At 43.4% G+C, this 23,198-nt stretch overlaps 1 protein-coding gene across 5 annotated transcripts in view; it reads right to left on the minus strand.

The window, feature by feature from the left end:
- Positions 1-23,198, minus strand: part of COL4A5 (collagen type IV alpha 5 chain) — a 294,489-nt gene that overhangs the window by 182,393 nt on the left and 88,898 nt on the right. For all 5 annotated transcript variants that reach the window (XM_033947291.1, XM_033947290.1, XM_033947293.1 and 2 more), the window contains exon 2: positions 6,727-6,786. In XM_033947291.1, the coding sequence (XP_033803182.1) occupies positions 6,727-6,786 (60 nt within the window). The remainder of the gene's footprint in view (positions 1-6,726; positions 6,787-23,198) is intronic.

The raw sequence follows: 23,198 nt of genomic DNA on the forward strand, positions 1-23,198 counted from the left end.
GGAACATACCTGTCCTTAGCGACTGAAAATATTCCACCCCCTAGTGGTAGCAATGCAGCTGGAGGACACCTGCTCAGCTTAGAGGGAACACTGCCAACCCCCCAAACCCCCACAACACCCCCACAACGCGGCGCGATCTCTATTAAGTAAAGTGTGGGGGGGTTCCCCCCCACGCTCCCCCATCGTAGCCCTAAAAACAGTAATTTTCTGTGGTGCGCGCCTCCGCGCTGCGCTCAATTGTCTGCACGCGCCTTTGTCCCGGCGCGCTTTTGACCCGACACCGTTCTTTTCTGTGCTCGCTGTGAACCATCTTATCCGTAATCCACTGTCCACTGGGCTGCATCACTCCCTTATGCTTTGATTTCAGTTCATTCCTCTGTGGTCATCAATGCAGTGATTCTCAGCCTGTTCTTTGGTGCCCATCTAGCTGGTCAGGCTTTCAGGAATACGCACGAGATAAGATTTGCACGCAATGGAGGTAGTTACCTGCAAATTTATCTCATTGTGGATATCTCAAGGCCTCGGTCGAGAATCCTTGCCCTACAGTAAAAGGAATCTTTGCCACACGGGCCATCTACTGACTAAAACAAATTCGACTCCAAAAGTAAACTAAATAATAAAAATTAAACTTTCAACAAAGGTTTATCTTTAATAAAATCTTCCACCTGGGCTGGATCAAAAAACACGTATTTATCACTTCCATATTTTTGTTGTTCCTTAAATGGAATTTACATTTGTAATTTTTGTGTTCATTCATGAATGTTTGTTACTAAGGTATTGTAATGAATAATCCAATAAATAAAGAATTTAAAAAAAAAAACAAATTCGACTAGCAGTTTTCAACAGTGACTGGAGGTCTCCCACAGCGTATTACTGCCACCAAATTCTGGGAGCTTACCGATTCACTAGATCTCCGAGATCGGTATCACAGATGCAGCCGATAGCTTCGTCGTTGCATGTGCTCGAGTTGAGCTCAATTCATCACAGGAATTTTAGGGGCTAGATTCACTAAACTTACCGATCCTGTCCAGACGATCGCAAAACCAGTTTTACTGGTTTTGTGATCGTTCCCCGACCTCAACCCGATTCACTAAACAGCTTCCCGATCAATCTCCTAACTGATCCGATCCACCCATGCAAATCAGGGGAAACGGCATGCAAAAGTAGGAAGCCATCGATTCACTAAGCAGAAGAAGAAACACCGACTGGGTTTGCCGATTCGAAAAGAAGCGACAGACGAGGACCAGTCGCTTACTATCCTTACCAGCTCTCCTGCCGTCTTCCGCCCTGAAATATCAGCATCGAGGTTACAACCCCGTATAAAACAACCATCAATATCCTATATAATAAAACGCTAGCCGCGCACGCGCACTCAGACCTGCGTGATCTGTAATCCTTGATCCGTAGGTCCGTGGCCAGAGTGCGTATGTGGCGGCTACACAAAGCGGGAGAAACAGACTCAAGATGGGAGGATGCGCCGCAGCAAAGTGCTGCAAAGGTACTGCAGGGGAAGAGACACATAGACACATATCACTTCTACACAAACCTCCCTCCAGCGTTGGCAGCCGCAGCATGCTAAACAGGCTGCTTTGCGACTTTCTCCTGCAGTTGAGTCCCTCTGCCGTGCCACTAATGATGTCATCAATGACGCGACAGAGAGACTCAACGGCAGAAGAAAGCCGCAAACCAGCCTGTTTAACGTGCTGCGGCTGCCAACGCTGGAGGGAGGTTTGCTATTAAAGTCATCTCGCCGGGAGGGTCGCAAAGTCAGCGGGGGTTGGGCTGGGAGGGGAAGAACCGTCTGCCTCGGGTGCTTCAGGCAGCAGCAGCATTTACAATTCGCTGCTGTTGCGGCTTCAGGCCTTCCTCTCTGGCGGGTCCTGCCTACTTCATGAACACAGGACCCGCCAGAGAGGAATACTTGAAGCCAGCAACAGCAATGAATTGTGAATGCTGCTGTTGCCCGATGAAGTAGTTGAAGGAGGAAAGTGAGCACAGGGGAGAGTGGCTTGGAGGGAAGAACAGATGGCAGGGCATGGAGGGAAGGAGGAAGGTATGCCAGACCAAGGGAAAAGGAAAGGAGATGGAGAGAGGCCATAAGGGACAGAGAGAGAGGGGGCGCACACTGGATGGAAAGAGAAGAGAGGGCAGTGAATGGAAGGGGCAACATAGAGGGTGAACAGTATTCTAGCACCCGTTAATGTAACAGGCTTAATGACTAGTTACAAATAAAACTGTAAAATATCTTTGCATATGCGTAAGAATTCCTTTTTTATATATTCTGTAAAAAGCACATTGCGAGCCCGTGGTTTTGACCCACGGTTTTAACCCGTGGGTTTACAACATGTTCCGTTCGATAATCTGGCTGCACAAAATAATTCACTGCGCCAGTCACAAATCATTCCTTTTTAAAAATGTCCAACTCGTAGGGCCAGCGAAAGTAAATCGCAGCCACCCCTCCCCCTTTCTTTTGAGCTCGCTTGTGCTTTGCCACCAATGACGTGCAGGAATGAACCCCGCCCACTAACTACGTAGTAAGGGCGAAATTGCATCAATAAACAAGGATATTCTGCGCGTGTGTTTCGATCGCTCTCACAGCGATCAGTGGGATCGTTATAGGCGTGCGTCCGATCAGATCATTTGCATGTAAACTCTGTAGCGACATCGGTCGCTCGGCAAAACTCGGGTAAGAATCGCCCAAGAACGATCTAGATCGGTACGTTTTGTGAATCTAGGCCATAGTGTTCTGGGACCCTCACTCTGGAACGCTATACCATTCTCGCTGTATCAGGCTGATGTGGTGGAAGTGTTTTAAGAGACAGTTAAAACCATTTTTATTCTTTGAAGCTTACAGCAGCTGATGCTCATATATTTGGTCGATTGTGGCATCAGATTCCAGGTTCAACTTTTGAGGATCTGGACCAGGGATACGGTTTGATTGACACCGAATGTGAGCGAGAGAGTGTTTGCTTCTTTGTTTGGGATTGTTTGAACTGTCCTGCTGATTTTCTCCATCTACGTTGGTGCACGGTTTACTGTTCTAATTTTTTTTTTTACCATCTTTTTATAGTGCTTTTGAATTTATTTATTTAAAACAATTATATTCCGCTCTATCAACATTTCTAGGCAGATTCCAACAAATATGCATAATTTATAACAGCCAAATGCATTAAAACAGCAATTACTTATGTAAATTCATTTTTAGTGAGAACTCATAATCGTCGGTATCACTTAGTAAGCAATATACAAGTACACACAAAGTTTCAAGTGTTCCATTTTGTTATACAATGACTATTAAAATCCTGAAATCTATCCCCCTTCCCTCACCTTATAGCAAAAACAATTGAGTTATATACACAGTAAACAGAATGGAACCAACTACAGGCGCCAATACCCATATATAGCTTATTAACAAACTTAGGCCCCCTATAGCCCCAAAAGAAACTAAAGTACCCCCACAAGGATGCCCAATGTCTGTATACGCAATAAAGAGCCATTCGGACTTCCTGACCACATTATTGGAAAAATCAGTGCCATCAAGGGCTGTGAACAGGAAATGAACTGTGTATACCAAGAACCAGGCTAATGATAGTCTCTCTTGTTCTCCCTCCTTTCCCACTCCCTCCCCCATCCCTTACCTCCCAAAGAAAAATACTCCATTTTCATAGCTTACAAATTCAAGGTGTTCAAGACAAAGCTACATGCCCTTACTGACAAACGTTGTATGTAGGGTTCCCAGGTCATCCAGTAACTTTGTTGTTGTTTATAGGTGGGGGATGTTGCATGAGCTCTCCAGTGCCAAAAGGAGGGTGGAGCATCCTCCAGCCAGTATAGCAATATATATCTCTTACCAACTATTATGACTTTTCGGATCAGCCTTCTTCCCCCTTTCTTGAATGACCCCTCCCACTGAAGGAAGAGCACCATCTGAGGGGAAGGGAGCACAATCTTTTGAAGAAGAGCTCCTAAATAAGAGCAGATTTTCCCCCCAAAATTAACTGAATGCGGGAGCAAAGCCAAAATGCATGACCTAAAGTGTTATCCTCCTGTTGACATCTGGGGCACCTTCTAGTGTCAGTTAAACCAAAGTGAAATGCCTGAACTTGGGAGATATAAGCTCGTAATATCACCCTGAAGATACTCTGCACTTGATATAGAAGAAACACCCAATCTAGGAGCCATCGTTATGACGTCCTCAACCACCTCCACTCCAAACTCCCCTTTCCACTTAGCAGCAATCTGTGTGTAGTTTCTAGGTGGGCTCAAGGCTCTTTTGAAAGTACAATATTGAGGGTATACATTCTTCCTCTTGGCCAAACAGAGTGCTCGACCCAGTTTCCACCTCCCAATGCCAATCCCTCCCTTTTCAAAGTTCTGATCTAATGTGTCAACTGTATATAGACGTATGTGTCAGTATGCCTCACTCCCGGATGATCCAACAGAGCCTCGAAAGGTACTACCAGCTCATCAATAAAAGAAAACGCATGTTTCCAGCAGAGAGTCTGCCCAGCGAGAACCCACTCACTATTCACACACCCGCCAACCAAAAATGTCAAACGAAGAAAACTATATGACAACCTAATGGCCACCAGAGCAGCAAAACTAGACAGAAAACTCACCAATCTGCTGTCTGTCTTCGATCACAGATTTAAAAAAAACCTTCAAAAAAGAAACAAAACTCTACTCTTCAAGAAATACATAAAACTTATTTGACACGACCGGATCCATCCCAAGCTCCACCTACTATACTGTCTACTCCTTATCAAATCTAAAATGTTCAAATTACCCAACATGTATTACCTAATTTCATGTCAATTCTTATGTAATCCACCTATATATCTTGTAACTTCAGGACAACTCTTATGCAATCCGCCTTGAACCGCAAGGTAATGGCGGAATAGAAATCACTAATGTAATGTAATGTAATTGTCCAGTCCGGGAGTTGAAGTCCAGATTTCCCACAATTACATCGGTGTGGGGGTGTGGCATATTCCACAATTTCATCAAAGCTTGCCATATCATCCTCATGTACTTTAAGATCAAGTGGGTCTTATATTGGGGGGCGGCAGTTTGCAAAGTGACACCTGCAAAAGGTAGTGTGGATGCAAGGGTCTAAATAAGAGAGCATTCCAGGTCCCACAAGGTGTAATCCGAGGTACCCAAAAACCAGCCCCTTAGATGTCGGAAACCACACGCCAAATTATAAAGATACAAATTTAGGACACCCATCCCCTCCCCCTTTTTCCAACTACCTACCTAAATTCCAGCTTAAGCTTAGATTTTGTCCCTTTCCAAAAACTGTTTTCAAAGCCGAGGTCAGCACTGCAAGTTCTTTCCTCTTAATCCGCACTAGGAGTTGTTGGCGGGTATATAACCATCAGGGGAAGATTATCACACTATATAGAGCAATTCTACCACTCAGTGGGAACGGGTTCCAAGTGTCCAGTTGACATTTGGTATCAGCCAAAAATCTGGAAACATTACAGTCATATAGCGTACGAGGATCCGACGTTAAGCATTATTCCCAAGTAGGTAAATTCTTCCCCTGTCCAGCGGAAGGGAAAATTTCAGAACTCTCTAGTCTGAGTCAAGGGTGCCATGGCTTCTGATTTAGAGGCATTTAATTTAAATCCAGAGAAGTCCCCAAATTCACACATGCTTTCTAGTAATACAGGTAGGGACGAGACTGGGTCCATGATATGAACCAGAAGATCATCTGCAAATGCAGATTTTGAATTCACCAGAGTCTATACGTACCCCCTTGACCTCCAGGTTCCAGTTAATCTCATGGATCAATGGGTCAAGGGTTAGGACAAACAGCAAAGGGGAGAGGTGGCACCCTTGTCTAGTCCCTCTCCTTATTTCAAAGGGATCAGCGAGTTGTCCATTTATCATATCTGTGCTTGGGGGTCTGTCGTAAGGCACTCAAACAGCGTCTCCCATACGTCCGTTATACCATATTTCCCCATGAACTCCCAGTGTACCCTGTCAAAGGCTTTTTCCACATCAAAGCTTATTAGCAAGGAGGGGACAGCTGTAGCATGTACAGCCATCAAGGAAGCTAGAATTGTTCTGATATTTTTAACTGCTCGGTGACCCCAAACAAATCCTACCTGCAGGATACGTATCCAGCAGGATACGTGCCAAGCAATTGGATAACACTGAGGTCAGTATTTTAGTTTCAAAACAAAGCAGGGATATAGCTCGGGAAGACTCTGGGAAGGAAGGGTTTTTCCCCGGTTTGGGCAAAACAATCATATGGGCCCTACGTAGCGAGTCGGGCATTGATTGCCGGTCAATAATGACGTTGAACTGTTCCATTAGAATTGGTAAAATACTTTCCCCCATTAGTCTATAAAACTCGGCTCTATAACCTTCAGGACCTGGTGCTTTTCCCAATTTACTCTTCAAACAGCAATTACTTAATAAACCTCAAATTCTTTTCCTACTCATATTGTAAACTGCTCAGAAGGCTCACTGATTGGACGGTATATGAAATTTTAAGTATGCTTGCCCTGTGGTACCTTCTCTGCTGTCATATTCCCCAAGTACCAGAACTATTCACAGTTTCTAGATACGTTTGTTTGAAAGTTGCTAAAGACGCAAAATCTTCTGTATTGATATTGATCTTCATAACATATAAAGAGAAAAGTCACAGACCGTCAAAGCACATTTCAGTATGAATTAAAAAACTGGCCCACAGAAAATTCAGAGCACCTTCCTTACCTTTGCCCCTTTTACTCCACTGCAGTCACATTTTGATCCCGGTGAACAACCATGGCAAATCTGTAAAACCAGATCACAGATATAAAATTAAAACATGTTCAGATTTTTTTTTTTTAAGTTCAACACAAGTTTTATTGAATTTTATGAGGTATACATACCAAAACATGAGAAATCGGTAAGTAACATACAGAAGAAAAGTACAATTCAAGGTACATTCATCAGCATAAGACTAATAATTCATCATGAATAAACTGAAAGTGTAGAAAATTCTTCAACATTTGGATGGATAAGGAAATAGGGAAATAGAGCCTCAGAGTGATATTAATATGGGTGATTGTGAGGAAAAGACATTGTGTATAAGTAGTTCCAGAATGTACAAAAGGTCAGTTATCAGTGTAATCATAAATGGGTTTCCATATGTCGTAAAAGCGAGTAAGGTTTCCATTTTTCTCAGCAAAGACTTTCTCAAATTTAGCTGTGATACATAGCGTATTCCACCATGTAAGGTAGTTGGCTTTGGATAAATCTTTCCAGTTGTATAATAACGCTTGGATTGCTATTGATAACATTATAGTCAGAAGAGTGCCTTCATTTGCGGTTAATGGTGTTGATAGAGCCTGGGTTCTTAATAGGAGGATAAGGAATGAGAAATCCTCTTTAATGTTTAGAATAGTACATATTGTGGACCATACCTTGTCCCAGTATAGTTGAATGATGGGGCAAGATACGAGAAGGTGTTCAAGGGTTCCCTCTTGTTGAAGGCACGACCAGCAAAGTGGAGATGTTTTGGGATCTATTCTATTTGATAATACAGGAGTCCAAGTCGCTCTATGATAAACAAAGAATATGGATTGAAGTAAGGATGCTGACTTGATTGATTTGAAAAAAGTTGACCATATTTCGGTCCAGTCAATGGCGTCAGAGGGTAGCTTGAGTTGATGTTGCCATTTGGTCTCGAGTTCTATAGGACCATTGAAAGATGATTTCTGTAATATTTTATACCATATAGATGCCCGTAAGGATGTAGTATATATCTTAGCCAGAGTGTTATTTAAGCCAGAGTAGTCTGCCATCTTTAAAGCACCAGGTAGGGAGTGCTTGATGCAATGTGTAAGTTGGACCCATCTAAAGTGTTGAGTGTTTGGCAGGCCAGTCTTGGATGTCAGTTCCTGAAAAGATAACCACTCTCCATCTTTCATAAGATCCTGTACTGACCATATTTTATGGTTTTGCCAGATTTTCCAATCTATTACCGCATTCTGTATTTTGAATCTGTCATTGTTCCATAATGCATGTAAATTGGAGTGCTCCCATGTCATGGAGAAAGTGGAATCAACGGCTGTAATGGCCTTTTTATATGCCTGTAATATGAGGTCACGTTTGTCCTGTTTGGTTAAATCTGTACCTGCTAGATAATGAAGTCGATGTTCACCATATATTGCTTTCTCCATGTGTAGCCAAGCGGGGGGATCAAGATCTCGTGATCCGTGATGTCCTTCTGACCACTGTCGCATAATAAATGCTTGATGATAATGAATGAAGCTAGGAAAATTTATTCCTCCATGCGATCTGGGTGCCTTTAATTTTGAGAGCGCTATGCGAGGTTGTTTGTTATTCCATAGAAATTTCGTTAGTAAGGAATCAACCTGCTTGTAGAAGGACGAAGAAAGATAGATAGGCAGCATGCTCAATACGTAGTTGACTTTGGGAGCCAGCATCATCTTTATCGACTCAAGTCTGCCCCACCATGTTAACGTCAGTGGCGACCATCTAGCGATATTGGTTTTGAGAGTGTCCATTAAGTATTCCTCGTTAAGACGGATGGTGTCATCCAGTGAGGGACCAAAATGGACCCCTAAATATTTCATGGAAGAGGCCACCCAATGAAAACCGTATTTAGAGACTTCAAATTCAGCCGCTGGACAGTTTATCGACATAATCTCAGATTTACTCTTGTTTAATTTGTAGCCAGACACTGCGGCATATTCAGATATTGTGGATATTAGATGAGGCATTGATGATGGTGTAATGAATAATAATATGTCATCTGCATAGGCCGAGGTTTTGAATTCACGCTCGTCGATTTTAAAGCCAGAGATATGCGGACTGTGTCTAATTCGTTGCAGAAGAGGTTCAAGTGCCAGGTTAAATAGCAAGGGCGATAACGGGCATCCTTGACGCGTGCCCCTGTTGGGGTAGAATGCAACAGATGGTGTTCCGTTAATAAACGTCTTGGTAGTAGGTTTGGAGTATAAGACCCTTATTTTTGTAATGAAAGCATCAGAAAGGCCATACCATTTCAGGACTTGAAATAAGAAAGGCCATTCTATTCTGTCAAAGGCCTTCTCAGCGTCTAGCCCAACTGCCATAATTTCTTGATCTTGATTGTGAATATGAGATAATACTAGGGCAAAAGATCTAGTATTGTCGCTGGAAAAACGGCCAGTGACGAAACCACTCTGGTCTGAAGAGATTAATTTAGTAATAACCTTTTGAAGTCGAACTGATAGCAATTTGGCGTATATTTTCGCATCAACATTAATTAATGATAGTGGTCGATAATTGGCGACGTATCTCTTGTCTTTACCCGGTTTTGGAAGTACTATCAGAGAAGCTTCCGTAAATGTACCAGACGCCTCACCATCAGCTATGAGGTGTTCAATGAATTGCAGATAAAATGGTGTCAGGACTTCTTGAAAGGTTCTATAAAATTCGACTGTTAAGCCGTCTGGACCTGGAGCTTTCTTAAGGGCCAAAGACTGTATGACATCTGACAATTCAGATAATGTTATCGGGTTATCTAAGGTAGCATTATCTTTGTGATCAAGCATCAGGTGTGGAATATCTCTCAAAAAGTCACAAGTAAGTTGAGGATCGCAAGGATTTGATGTATATAAGTTGCGGTAAAAGTCCATGAAGGCCTGGGATATGTCAGTGGGATCAGTGACCTCTATTCCGGAGTCAAGTTTGATGGATTCAATGTATGATTTCTCACTGCGTTTCCTAAGGTAATTAGCGAGTAGGCGTCCACATTTGTTACCCGTAGCATAATATGACGCAGATTGTTGAAACACATTTTGAGAAGCTCTATGACTCAAGGCGGAGTTATATCGAAATCTAGCCTTATTTAGGTTCTGTAAGAGAGACATATCCGTTGGAGTGCGTTGGTGTTGTGATTCTAAAGATCTAATATTATCTTCCATGAGTTTCTGTTCGGCTTTCCATTTTTTTTGGGTATGTGCAGAATAGTTAATAGTTACTCCCCGAACATAAGCTTTAAAAGCATCCCAGCAGCAAATCCATGAGGTATGTTCAGGTTTGTTGAATCTGAAGTATTCAGTGATCTGTGTATTCATATGTTGGTAGAATTGTGGATCTTGCAGAAGGGAATTATTAAATCTCCATTGAGAGGTGGTCGAGCGGGGTATCTTCTGTTTGAGCTGTATAGATATAGCTGCGTGGTCAGAAACAAGTATAGGAAAAATATCCGACTTTAGTACAGTGGAGCTTAAGGATTCACTTACCAAGAAAAAATCGATACGCGAGTAAGATAAGTGTGGAGGGGAGTAGAATGTGAAAGAGTTGGTATCGTGATGCATGTGTCTCCATATGTCAAGGAGTTTGGCGTCTTCAATTAGATTATGCAAGGCGTACCATGAGCGAGTTTTCTTGTAGGCACAGGAGGACTGTCTATCTCTACTGGGAACCATGATAAGATTGAAATCGCCCGCCAATATCAGTTGGGAGTCGTCGTCCTCAAGGAGGGTTTGGTGCAATGCGTGGAAAAAATCTGGGCAGTCTGTATTTGGGCCGTATATGTTCAGGAGGCAATATACCGCACCAGCGTGAAGGAATTTAACCTTAACCCATCTGCCATTAAGATCCGTGGAGGAGGATATTATTGAGAGATCAATTTTTTTCCTGAATAGTGTCAACACTCCACCTTTTCTGTCAATAGCAGGTGAAAAATATGGAGGAAGAGCCCAAGGGTATTGGACTTTAGCTGAGGAGTTGGAATCCAAATGAGTCTCCTGAAGCATTACAATATCTGGTTGAAAACCTTCAAGATACGTCAATATTTTTTTGAGTTTAATTTGATTATTGAGACCTTTTGTGTTCAAAGAAATAATGTTAAGAGACATAATCAGGCATAAAATAAAGCATATAGGCAGTGTATTGCAAAAGAAAAAATATCATAGTATCATGACTCTGAGGAGGCATACATGACATCCATATGTAGTGTGAAACAGTAAATATGAACCAGAACAATGCATACATAAACATTAGACAACTAACAGCTAAACAAATGCACCACATATCCTCAGTGGTGACTAGGAGGTCACCTCTAATAGACAGTGCGAGTGCAGCCAAAAGGCACCCAGAGACAGGAGCCAGAGAGGTCAGGGCCCCCGTCGCCCTCTGAGACTGTTATGTTAGAGAATCAGAACTATTATAATATAACACTCTGAACTAAGGAGAAGAACATATGGTTAACAGAAAACACCATGGCAGTAAATATGACATAGCAGCATATTTATATCTGTATAAATGTGAGCAGGTTCTTAAGTAAATGAGTCACAGTGGTGCAGTTAGACCTGGTTAATTGGCGTCGGTGAGAGTTGTTCAATGTAGGAAGCCAGATCATCCGGATTAGTAAAGTCCTTGGTGCTGTTGTTGAGGGTCACCCTCATGCGAGCTGGGTACATGAGACCGAATCTTGCATTTAAGGATTTGAGTTGAGGCCTGAAGGATAATAGGAGCTTGCGACGCTGAGCCGTAGGTTTGCTCAGATCTGGTACGAAGAGCAAGGTGGCACTCTCATGCTGGATCGGTGCTTTTATTTTCGCTCTCTGCATGATGGTAAGCACGTGCTGGTATCTCAGAATTTTCATCACTACAGGTCTGGGCCGACGATCAGTAGGAGTGCGGTGAGAGGGCACACGGTGTGCACGTTCAATTTCAAAATCATGAGAAAAAGTAATATCAAGTAGTTTAGGTATGAGGGTTTCCAGCTGCTGAATGAGATCATTATCTCTGCCATTTTCTGGTAGCCCTAAGAGACGTATGTTACAGCGCCGGGACCTGTTATTATTTTCCTCCATCTCCTGCTCTAGGTGTGTAATTCGAGCAGTCTGGTGTCTCAGTTCAGTGAGCTGCAGTGTAGTCGCGTCCATCTTGGATTCTAAGGAGCCCACACGTGTCTGCATCGAGGCAAGTTCAGAGGATAAAGTAGTGATTTTTTCATTTATTTCATCGGTGCTCACCTTGGTCTCCGTCACCAGTTCTTTTAGTTCCCTCAGTTCGTTAAGAATCTCGCGGTTAGAATCGCCAGCAGGGGAGGAGGGAAGCGGCGTTTTGGAAGGGGAGACCGGGTCAGGCTTGTGCCTCTTTCCTTTTTGTTTGTCCGACATCGGGGCAGCAGGAGTCAGCGGGAGTCGGCAAATTACACCAAGTTATTCACTGCGGTGTATTGAAGCAGCGTCAGGGTGATTCGCTGAGAGTAGCGATGTTGAAGATTATATTTTGAGCGGATTCTGTTAGAGGGTCTCGGGAGCTCCGTGCTCAGGCAGCCATCTCGTGCGGGCTCAGCAGCGCCCCCCAAACATGTTCAGATTTAAAAAAAAAAAAAAAAAAAAAAGAAGGTATCTTCAAAAAGGCACATCAAGTTACAATGAAAAAAAAAAAAAAAGTTATGGTAGCGAGTTCAATTAACAGAACAGCAACAAAACATACAACACAGCTGGGCAAGGTTTGGAAACCATGAGACTTTTCCCACCAGGAACTATCACTACAGGTGTTTTAATGCAATTTGTATACTGACAATCTTTCATCTGAGTCATTCAAATGTGTATAGGTTTGTGGGGGACAAGGCTGCAGTTGAGCATTGAACCACTAGATGGTGCCCTAGGATGCAGATTATGCTGTCGGTTGGGCATAGAATGGAAACTGAGTACAGTACTACTGTATACTTTTTTGTCTTTCCTTTTCTGATACCTTGTCACATTATCTCCAGTGACTGCCCATATCAGTTTTCTGACTTACATACAAGGGGAAGGTCACAGAATCCCAGAACTGGTCAGAGACCTCAGGGGTGTATCCTATACTGGATAAACCTGTACTGGAACAAGGCATCATCATGGCAAAGCAATTAATATGTAATAAAGCGAAAAAGCAAATAAAAGTTTTGATCTACTGAGTCTTCTGCTCTTTCTGCTGAATTTAATAATGACTCGCGTCAAAACAATGAATGGGGAAATCGAAAACCTTGGTACTCTATCTGTGTGAGTGATTAAAGAGAATATTGGCAAAATTGGTATCAACATCACTCCTCTAGTGCAATAAACAAACTCTTTGTGCAAATTAATCATTTTAGAAAAAATATTCTCAGAGACACGGAGGCAAAAACAAGGGACGAAGCCCCAAGAATGTCGCCTCACCACCCAGTGATAGAAGCACCACCCAAGCAAATAGAAAGCAGTCACAAACGCAATTGCATCTCTCACCACAGTGCTTATAGCCGGGCACTTTGGCTCCTTGTGACCTGGGCAAGCCATTTAACCTTCCACAGCCATAAGTCCTCCAAGATTGGTTCTCAGGCCACTACTCTAACCATTGGGTTACTCCTCAATTCCTGATGATAAAGAGGAGACTGAAGGGTATTCTGGAGTGCTTCATATTAGAAAATGACATGGGGACAAATTTTTCCCCGTCCCTGTGGGAACTCATTTTCCCATCCTGGCAAATTCTTTTTCTGTCCCTGCCCCATTCCTGCAAGCTCCATCCTCATCTGCCCAAGCCTCAAACGCTTTAAAATCCTAAGTAGCAATGCCTAAGCTCCGCCCTCATTTGCCCAAGCCTCAAACGCTTTAAAATCCTAAGTAGCAATGCCTAAGCTCCGCCCTCATTTGCCCAAGCCTCAAACGCTTTAAAATCCTAAGTAGCAACATTCTAGAGCTCAGATTGTGATGTCATAATACCTCATTCCACCAATGCCTAAGCTCTGTCCTCATCTGCACAAGCCTCAAACACTTTAAAATCATAAGTAGCAACATTCTAGAGCTCAGATTGTGATGTCATAATGCCTCATTCCACCAATGCCTAAGCTCCATCCTCATCTGCACAAGCCTCAAACACTTTAAAATCATAAGCGTTCGAGGCTTGTGCAGTTAAGGCAGAGCTTACAGGAATGGAGCAGAGACAGGGACAGCGACAAAACTCACGGGGAAATTGAGTTCCTGTGGGGATGGGAAAAATTTGTCCCTATGTCATTCTCTACTTCATACTCCTACAATCCAAAAGGAGAAGAATGGAGATATTTGGTGCCTAATTTGTACCTGAAGGAGCGGAAGAAGCAATACAGAGCTATCCAAAGGGGGCTCTCCCAGAAGAGAGCTCGAGCGAGGTATAATCCAGACACCACAGCAGAGAAAAAGAGGGGATTTTTGTATGTTATTTTGCAATCCGCCTAGAACTGTACCTAGGGTGGAATAAAATTTTTATAAATGGTGAAGAAATCTGCATCAGATCCCAGTATGAGAGGGAGATTTATTTGGAAATTTAAGATTCACCCATTTACAGAGCCCAAGAAGTCACCCAGAACCATAAAAGGGACACTGGGACTCACAGACACAAGTATTTAGGAGTTCAGGTTTCAGAACACTGCACTGGCTGTAACAAATCTGACGCTTATTGCTCCTCCCTTCCCTAATGTTTTTCCCTTAAATGTTCTTTACTATTTTAAATTGTATTTCTGCACCTACCCCTTCCTTCTGTATCAATTAATTTTGTCCTGTCAGTCATATTTATATAATTTGTTCCCCTTTGATTATTGTAACTCAATATTTTTATCTTTTGTACATCGCTTAGAAGTCGATATAAGCGATTAATCAAATACATATTAAACTTGGAAACTTTACTGAATCTGACCCTCTATCATCATATTCGTTTCACATGGCATTGGCAAATTCACAGCAGGACAGAACTTTAGCCACTTGAATGTGTTTTTACATTAAATTCATTTCAAAACTATAACTGGGCCTTGGATAAGATCATTCCACTTCTGAAGGGCTCACAGGAGACTGAGTGTGTGATTGAGACAGCATGAGAGAATCAACCCCATGTAGGGTTGCCAGATTTTAGCCCCACCCCCAGGCCCGCCCAGGTCCACCCAGCCCTGCCCCATTACGCCCAAGTCACGCCGTTCCACCCCAGCCTCACCCCCTCAACCTGTTCTCGTCCTCGGGACCGTGTCGGAAGTGCATCTGTGCATCCGTGCATGCGTAAATGCCCTCCCGACGCAGTCCCGAGGTGGAAGATTTTCAAAACCCAGACAAAGTGCCGGGTTTTGAAAAGCCATCCAGAAGCCCAGACATGTCCTCTAAAGCAGTGTTCTTCAACCACCGGTCCATGGACCGGTGCTGGTCCACAGAAATCTCCTGCCAGTTCACAGGGCCGGCACGTGCATCAGGCCCAAAACTCTGCTCTTCAACTGCCGGTCCGCGGTGCGATCGATGCGTTGTTAATGTGTGTGTATATATGAAAAATGAATGGAAAAAATAGTGTTACAATTAGGACTATGGGGGCAGGGTCTAGGGTGGAGATTGGGTAGAGATGGGTGGGGTCTGGCCCACGACTTAGCCCAGTGTTCTTCAACCGCCGGTCGGCGGACCGATGCCGGTCCACAAAATAATTTTTTAAATTTCTGCCGGTCCATAGGTGTAAAAAGGTTGAAGAGCACTGCTCTAAAGAAAGGACATCTCCAGGAAAATCTGGATATTAGAAAATGCACGGTGACAAAATTCATCACCGTTCCCGTCCCCACAGATAACCGCGGGAAACCATCTTCATGTCATTCTTTAAGGAGAGAGGGAAGAATCAAGAGTACGAATGGCCACAACCACTGACCCTCAAGCTTTGCTGTGAAGAATGCTGAGATTGAGCAGCAACATTCCAGAGCAGATATGTGATGTCATAATGCCTCATTCCAAAAGTGCCTAAGAGCCAATCACGTCAGTGATGTCACAATGGCTTCATTATCCTTGGCTCACATAAGAATCAGAGTATGAATGGCCACAACCACTGACCCACAAGCTTTGCTTTGAAGAATGCCGGTGTAGAAGGACTGAGGTTGAAACAGACACTACAGAATGACAGTCTCTGGTATCCAGAGCAGATATTGTGATGTCATAATGGCTTCATTATCCTTGGCTCAGATAAGAATCAGAGTATGAATGGCCACAACCACTGACCCTCAGGCTTTGCTTTGAAGAATGCCGGTGTAGAAGGACTGAGGTTGAAACAGACACTACAGAATGACATGGGATTATTTCCCGCGGTTATCCGTGGGGACGGTGATGAATTTTGTCACCGTGTTATTCTCTACTGGACATCTGTTAACCTCCTTCATCCCCATAGGGCTTATCACAGAAGGAGGGGCTCCATTTGTTATGTGGTGCATGTGTTTGATGTAAGCAAGGCACCCTGTTTAAACAGAGGAAAAGTGGGACTCTCTCGTCAGGTCAGGGCAGGTGATGGGCAGATGCAGATTCACAGTGGACGCAATACATCCCAAGCACTCTAGAGGGGGCACTTTTCCTACAGTCTGTTAGGACAGGTCAATTTCTGAACTGCAGCCAACATACACTTTGCACATTGTTCCAACCAAAATGAAGCCTCAAAGACAAAAGTTCTTTTTTTATGCAAACAAGAAAACAGGATGATATGGAGAGGCCAAGAAATGCATACATATTTAGCCTGAAGTGTTTACTAAATTTTAGTGAACAAAACAAAGAGATCTGGAGGAATGGCAGTCTGATTTGGGGCTGTGGGTTTTCAAACTAAGTTAAAACCACCAACAAATTAGATCACAAATCATCCACCAGAGTTGCGAGTGGATCCTGACTTTTAGTACACAGCCACTTCTGCAGATCAGCTTCCTCCTCTATAACATTACCAAAATGCGTCCTCTTCTCTCTGAACACATGACCAAAACCCTTGTCCATGCTCTCGTCGCCTCGCGCTTAGACTACGGCAACGTACTTCTCTCGGGCCTCCCGCGTGCCCGTCTCTCACCTCTTCAATCCGTTCAAAAGGCTGCTGCGCAACTCATATTCCGTGAGAGCCTCTATTCTCACATTACCCCTTCTCCTCAAGTCGCTTCATTGGCTCCCCGTCCATCTCCAAATACAGTTTAAACTCCTCTTGCTGACTTACAAGTGCATTCGCTCTGAAGCCCCCCCACCCCCATGCTCCTCTTATCTGTACCCTTCTCTTCCACTGCCAACTCCAGACTCCGTCCCTTCTTTCTTGCGGCGCTGTATGCCTGGAACAGGCTGCCTGAATCAATACGTCGTGCTCCCTCCCTAGCAGCGTTCAAATCCAAGCTAAAAGCCCACTTTTAAAAATCTGGTTTCAACTCCTAACTCCCACTCACGGCTGTCAGATCCCTAGACTCACTGTATCATTTCCTCTACCAAAATCTCCCCAACCCCAAAATGTCCTGTCTAAATTAGATTGTAAGCTCTTGTAAGCAGGGACCATCTATAGCAGAAGTGTCCAACCTGTAGCCCTGTGAAGTATTTTGTGCGACCCCAGTTGAGGGTGATGCAGTGTTTTCCTCTGCTGCCCCTGGGTGTTTACCATCTCGCCGGCTCCCTCCTCTGTCTTGCTGCAGCGTTTGCGCGGCCCCCAGAAACATTTTTTTCAGCCAAAAGGTTGGACATCCCTGGTCTATAGTATGTTAAAATGTACAGCGCTGTGTACGCCTTTCATCGCTTTAGAAATAATAAATAGTAGTAGCAATTTGCACCAACCAGTAAATCAGCTAGCCCTGAGGGCCACAAAGTAACAGTCAATCTGCAGCTTTCCAGGGCCCTTACACTTGGACCACTTTGCTGGAAGCATATATGAAGTGTGCTCGCCAATGCCATGCTTTAGATCAGGAGTGGGCAACTTATAGCCCATTTGGCCTGCTGCAAGACCATGGGAAGTTTACCCCGAAAACATTATTAACCAGCTCAGCTTGTTTTGACTATCAGGCCTCTTATTTCCCAGGATTGTAGAGTGAGGTTAAACTGGAAATAGCCAAAGAGAGTCTCCTCTTATTGCTTATTTTTCTCTTCCCCCTCCCCCCCCAGAGATTAGGGGTCCTCCCCTCTTATTTTACAATGATGTGTATTTGATTTTCTCTCTTTTTTCCCCATTTTCTAATTGTTTGAGAATGAATGCGTATCTCATTGCTCTTATCGAGTTTATACTTGTTGATTCTGATAAAGGCAAATCAAAAGAAAAGAAAAAAAAAATTTCTAACCTATCTGCTATAACCCAACCTGTTCCAAAGTGTCTTCTAGATTAACCATATCATGTTCCAAATGTGACAGAAGTCAATGTTCTGCCCCTAATCTTAAAATATCCTGATATCAGGGGGAAGGTCATTGTAAGAAGTGAAACCTCACTAATGAAGATTTAAGTCTAAAGCAAACTTTGCTTCCATGATCCTCACTCCCCAGGGCTCAGGGAGTTTGCGAAAGATGCTGCCTTCGATGCTGCTCTGGGGGACAGAGGAGTACATGCTCCTTTCTAAGAAAACATATTGTCTGCCATCTGTCATCAGCAAGTGAATGTGCTCTGGAGGAAACCCTGCCCTTGACCTGACCTTGAAGTGAGGGATGGGAAGATCCTCGTTATGCCTTTAAAAGGAGCCCTAGAGATTCCTGACGGGATGCATTGAAGGAGAGAGCAACGTGTTGCATGAAGCTGGATATGTTTAAGCCTGTGGCTGTCACCTCCCCTCACCCTTCTAAAACACGACAAATGAAACGATTTCCTGTGGGAGCAGAAAGCAAAATGTTACATTTGCCAAGGAGCCTCAGATCATATCAAATATGGCGAAAAGAACTGAAAACTACGGACCAGAAAAGAGAAGGCGATTTCTCACTCCATCAATAAGGTACTGAAGGATGTCCTGGAATGAAGGGGCACAGGATGAAGATGAACAGAAAATACGTCTTCATGGAAAGGGTGGTAGATGGCCAACAAATTACATCAAAGAAAAATCCCCCAAAACGGATGCCTAAAAGGCCCTAAAAAAATTTGTTTTTTTGCTTTGATGTAATTTGTTGGTCAAGCTCTTTTGTTAATACAGAATGTTTCATGTATTAATATAAATTGATAAATAAATAAATAAAGAACAAAGGGTGATAGATGTGTGGAACAACATCCCAGTGGAGATGGTGGAGACAGAGACTGTATCTGAATTCAAAGAAAGCATGGGAGAAGCTCAGATGATCTCGGAGGAAGACGAGTCCTGACTCTACCAGACCCGCCCAAAGGTATAAACTATCCTTCCCCTCTCTACACGGTATTCGCTATGCAGGCAAACTGGGAAAATCGCTTCTCTTCAGAATCACAGGCCTTTGGAACGACCTTACTAACCCGCTGCGGAACCTGGGCTCCCTCCAATTATTCCGCAAGCAACTGAAAACCTGGCTTTTCACTAAAATGTAATTCTATCCCCCCTTACTTTTCTCTTCTATATATAAGTTCATGTAAACCTTTTATTTCCCTTCTCTTCCTATATTTTAAGATCTTGTAAACGGTGCCGAGCTCCATATCCGTGGAGATGATGCGGTATATAAACTTAAGGTTTAGTTTAGTCTAGGGTATTAATCTGCCATCATTTCCTGTGGTTCTATAGTGTCGTTTAATTGATATCAAAGACCTCAGTAATATCACATAATGATACCACTGTACCAAGTTCATAGGTCACCACTGACATTACCTCCAAAGAAAGAATTCATAAATTAAAAAACAAACTGCTATGACATTTCAAGTCCAAACTAAAAACGATGCATTTGGAACATGAATGTCCTTCTCAGGACAATCTCATACTTTCTCCCCTTCCTTTTGTTTTTTTCCCCTTTTATGTTCTTTTTCTCTTATAATCGAAGTTCTCCCCTTTTATCCTTGTGTTTAAGTATGTCAAAAATGGTGTAGCTTTGTCTTACAATAAACTCTCTGTCCCGTTTCCACATTTGTCAGTTTTTTAATGCATTTTATTGTAGCTCGATTAAGCGGTATAACAAATTTTAAATAAATTTGAAAAACTTGGAAACGGTGGTCTCCAACATGCAGCTCCCCCTGGGCCACCTGCAGCTTCCGAAGTCCTCCTTTCAGGGAGGCAGGGCTGCTGCCTCTGCACTCAGAGGCTGTGAGATCAAATCCTGGTGCCACCACTTGTGACCCTGGGCATGTCACTTAATCCTCCAGGAAAGAGACAGACAAGACAGCGGCCAAGGAGAAAGAGCGAGAAAGAGGCAGAAACATATACAGATAGCGGCCAAGGAGAGAGACAGAGAAAGAGACAGAAAGACAGACACACAGCGGCCAATGAGAGAGAGAAAGAGACAGAAAGGCACATAAACAGCGGCCAAGGAGAAAGAGAGAGAAAGAAACAGAAACACACAGAGAGCGGCCAAGGAGAGAGAGAGAAAGAAAGAAAGAGAGAAAGAAAGAGACAGAAAGACAGACAGACACACAGCTGCCAACGAGAAACAGAGAAAGAGACAGAAAGACAGACAGACACACAGACAGTGGCCAAGGAGAGAGACAGACAGACAGCGACCAAGGAGAGAGAGAAAGACAGACAGCGACCAAGGAGAGAGAGAAAGACAGACACAGAAAGACAGACAGCGGCCAAGGAGAGAGGGAGAGACAGAAAGACAGGCAGACAGCGGCCAAGGAGAGAGAGAGAGACAGAAAGACACACAGACAGTGGTCAAGGAGAGACATAGAAAGAAAGAAAGACAGACAGACAGCGGCCAAAGAGAGAGAGAGAGAGAGAGAGAGAGAGACAAAGAAAGACAGCGGCCAATGAGAGAAAGGCAAAGAAAGACAGACAGACACATCTATTCTAGCACCCGTTAATGTAACGGGATTAAAGCCTAGTGAAGTATATGTTAGTACTAGACCAATAATCTCTTTACAGTGTATATGAGGCCGCAATATATAAACAGGCACCATATAGCTTTACAATATTAGAGATTTAAAAAGAGTACAGAGAATAGTTAGTGATTTAGAGAGAAGTGAATAAGGACTACACTAACAATTGGTTAAGATTTATCAAGTAGAATCAATACTAACATTATTTTTTAACGTTTGATAACCAGTCTGAGCACGTGGATCAAGGCGGGTCACAAAGTTCATAGTAAGCTTGAAATCTTTTGATGGTCCTTAGGGCTTTCTCATATTCACACTGTGGCCCTTTGCATGAAAAAGATCAGCCCCCTCTTTTACTAAGGCACGCCAGCTGGTTTAGCGCATGCTAAAGGCTACCGTGTCCATAGAAGGAAGTTAAGTGGAATCTATTATGATAATGAGTCAATCTATAAAAAGGAGAGAGGGGAGTTCTGGGTAAGCGCAAGATGGTGGAAACAGTGCATCAGCTGATTTCCTGGTTTGGAATTACACCCGCTTTCAGGCTGCTAAGGTAGTTTTTACAAGATTGCTGATAATATGTTTACAGTAAGTGATAGAGAAGTTAATATGATGGTTAAAAGTGTAGGTGGAAGGATAATGATATTGTTTATGCTATGTGGTAGGAGGAAAAACCCTCCCGACTTCAGCTCCTGAGGACGCATTGATTGCGAAACATAGAACTACTTCGGGCTGAAAGCTGAATTGATTGCATTTGCTATTTGGATAAACATTGATTCTGGAATAGTATCCATAAACTCAAGACCGGAAAACTGTGGTTGAATAAAAAGGCAAGGTTAAGAACAGGAATCTACACGAGGATTTACAAAATGAATGGATGAACTTTGGGATGATTGAAAGGAAGGGGAGGGTTTCAATTTTAAATGTGGGGCGATTGATATTGTATATGGTATTGTGAATTAATTTATTGTTATATAAGTGTACAACATGCCGCTGTACTGGGCCATGGTACGCCCTCACCTGGAGTACTGCGTCCAGCACTGGTCGCCGTACATGAAGAAGGACATGGTATTACTCGAAAGGGTCCAGAGAAGAGCGACTAAGATGGTTAAGGGGTTGGAAGAGCTGCCGTACAGCGAAAGATTAGAGAAACTGGGCCTCTTCTCTCTCGAACAGAGGAGACTGAGAGGGGACATGATCGAAACATTCAAGATACTGAAGGGAATAGACTTGGTAGATAAGGACAGGTTGTTCACCTTCTCCAAGGAAGAGAGAACGAGAGGGCACTCTCTGAAGTTGAAAGGGGATAGATTCCGTACAAACGTAAGGAAGTTCTTCTTCACCCAGAGAGTGGTGGAAAACTGGAACGCTCGTCCGGAGGCTGTTATAGGGAAAAACACCCTCCAGGGATTCAAGACAAGGTTAGACAAGTTCCTGCTGAACCAGGATGTACGTTGGTAGGGCTAGTCTCAGTTAGGGCGCTGGTCTTTGACCAGAGGGCTGCCACGTGAGCGGACTGCAGGGCACGATGGACCACTGGTCTGACCCAGCAGCGGCAATTCTTATGTTCTTAACAAAAGAATAAATGTTTGACAATTAAATTAATAGAGCTTTAATAATAGCGGGTATTGTGTGGACATAAAATATAACGGGCGTGTTAGCGTTTAGCGTGGACTAAATCGGCTGGCGCACCTTAGTAAAAGGACCCCTTTGACATTCCTAAATTAAAAAAGATTTGAGTACAGACCTTATAAAAATAAAGGTCAACCTCCATCCTCCACATTGGTGCTGATTTTAAGTAGGTTGGCTCCTTTGAGCAAATCATGACAATTATGCTTTGATTGTTAAGCAGCACATCTGATTGCCAATAATAGACCATTTAAACCCAGAAACATGATGGAAAGGCCAAATGACCCTTTCAGCCGGCCCATCTGCAGGATCCACTGTCTCCTCCTCTCCCTAAGAGATTCCACGTGCCTGTCCCACTCTTTCTTGAATTCAGACACAGTCTTGTCTCCACCACGGCTACTGGGAGACTATTCCATGCAGCGAAGGTTTGGACAAGTTCCTGGAGGAAAAGTCCATAGTCTGTTATTGAGAAAGACATGGGGGAAGCCACTGCGTGCCCTGGATTGAAAGCATGGAATGTTGCTACGCTGGGGATTCCGCATGGAATGTTGCTACTCTTTGAGGTTCCGAAATCTTTTGTTACTTTTTGGGATTCCAGAATCTTGCTATTCTTTAGGATTCTGAATGGAATGTTGCTACGCTGGGGATTCCGCATGGAATTTTGCTACTCTTTGAGGTTCCGGAATCTTTTGTTACTCTTTGGGATTCCAGAATCTTGCTATTCTTTAGGATTTTGAATGGAATGTTGCTACGCTGGGGATTCCGCATGGAATGTTGCTACTCTTTGGATTTTGGCCAGGTACTAGGGACCTGGATTGGCCACCGTGAGAACAATGGGCTACTGGGCTTCATGAACCATTGGTCTGACGCAGTAAGGGTATTCTTATGTTCTTATGATATGCCACTTATTT

Source organism: Geotrypetes seraphini, chromosome 5 (genome assembly GCF_902459505.1).
Source record: "Geotrypetes seraphini chromosome 5, aGeoSer1.1, whole genome shotgun sequence".
Lineage (NCBI taxonomy): Eukaryota > Metazoa > Chordata > Amphibia > Gymnophiona > Dermophiidae > Geotrypetes > Geotrypetes seraphini.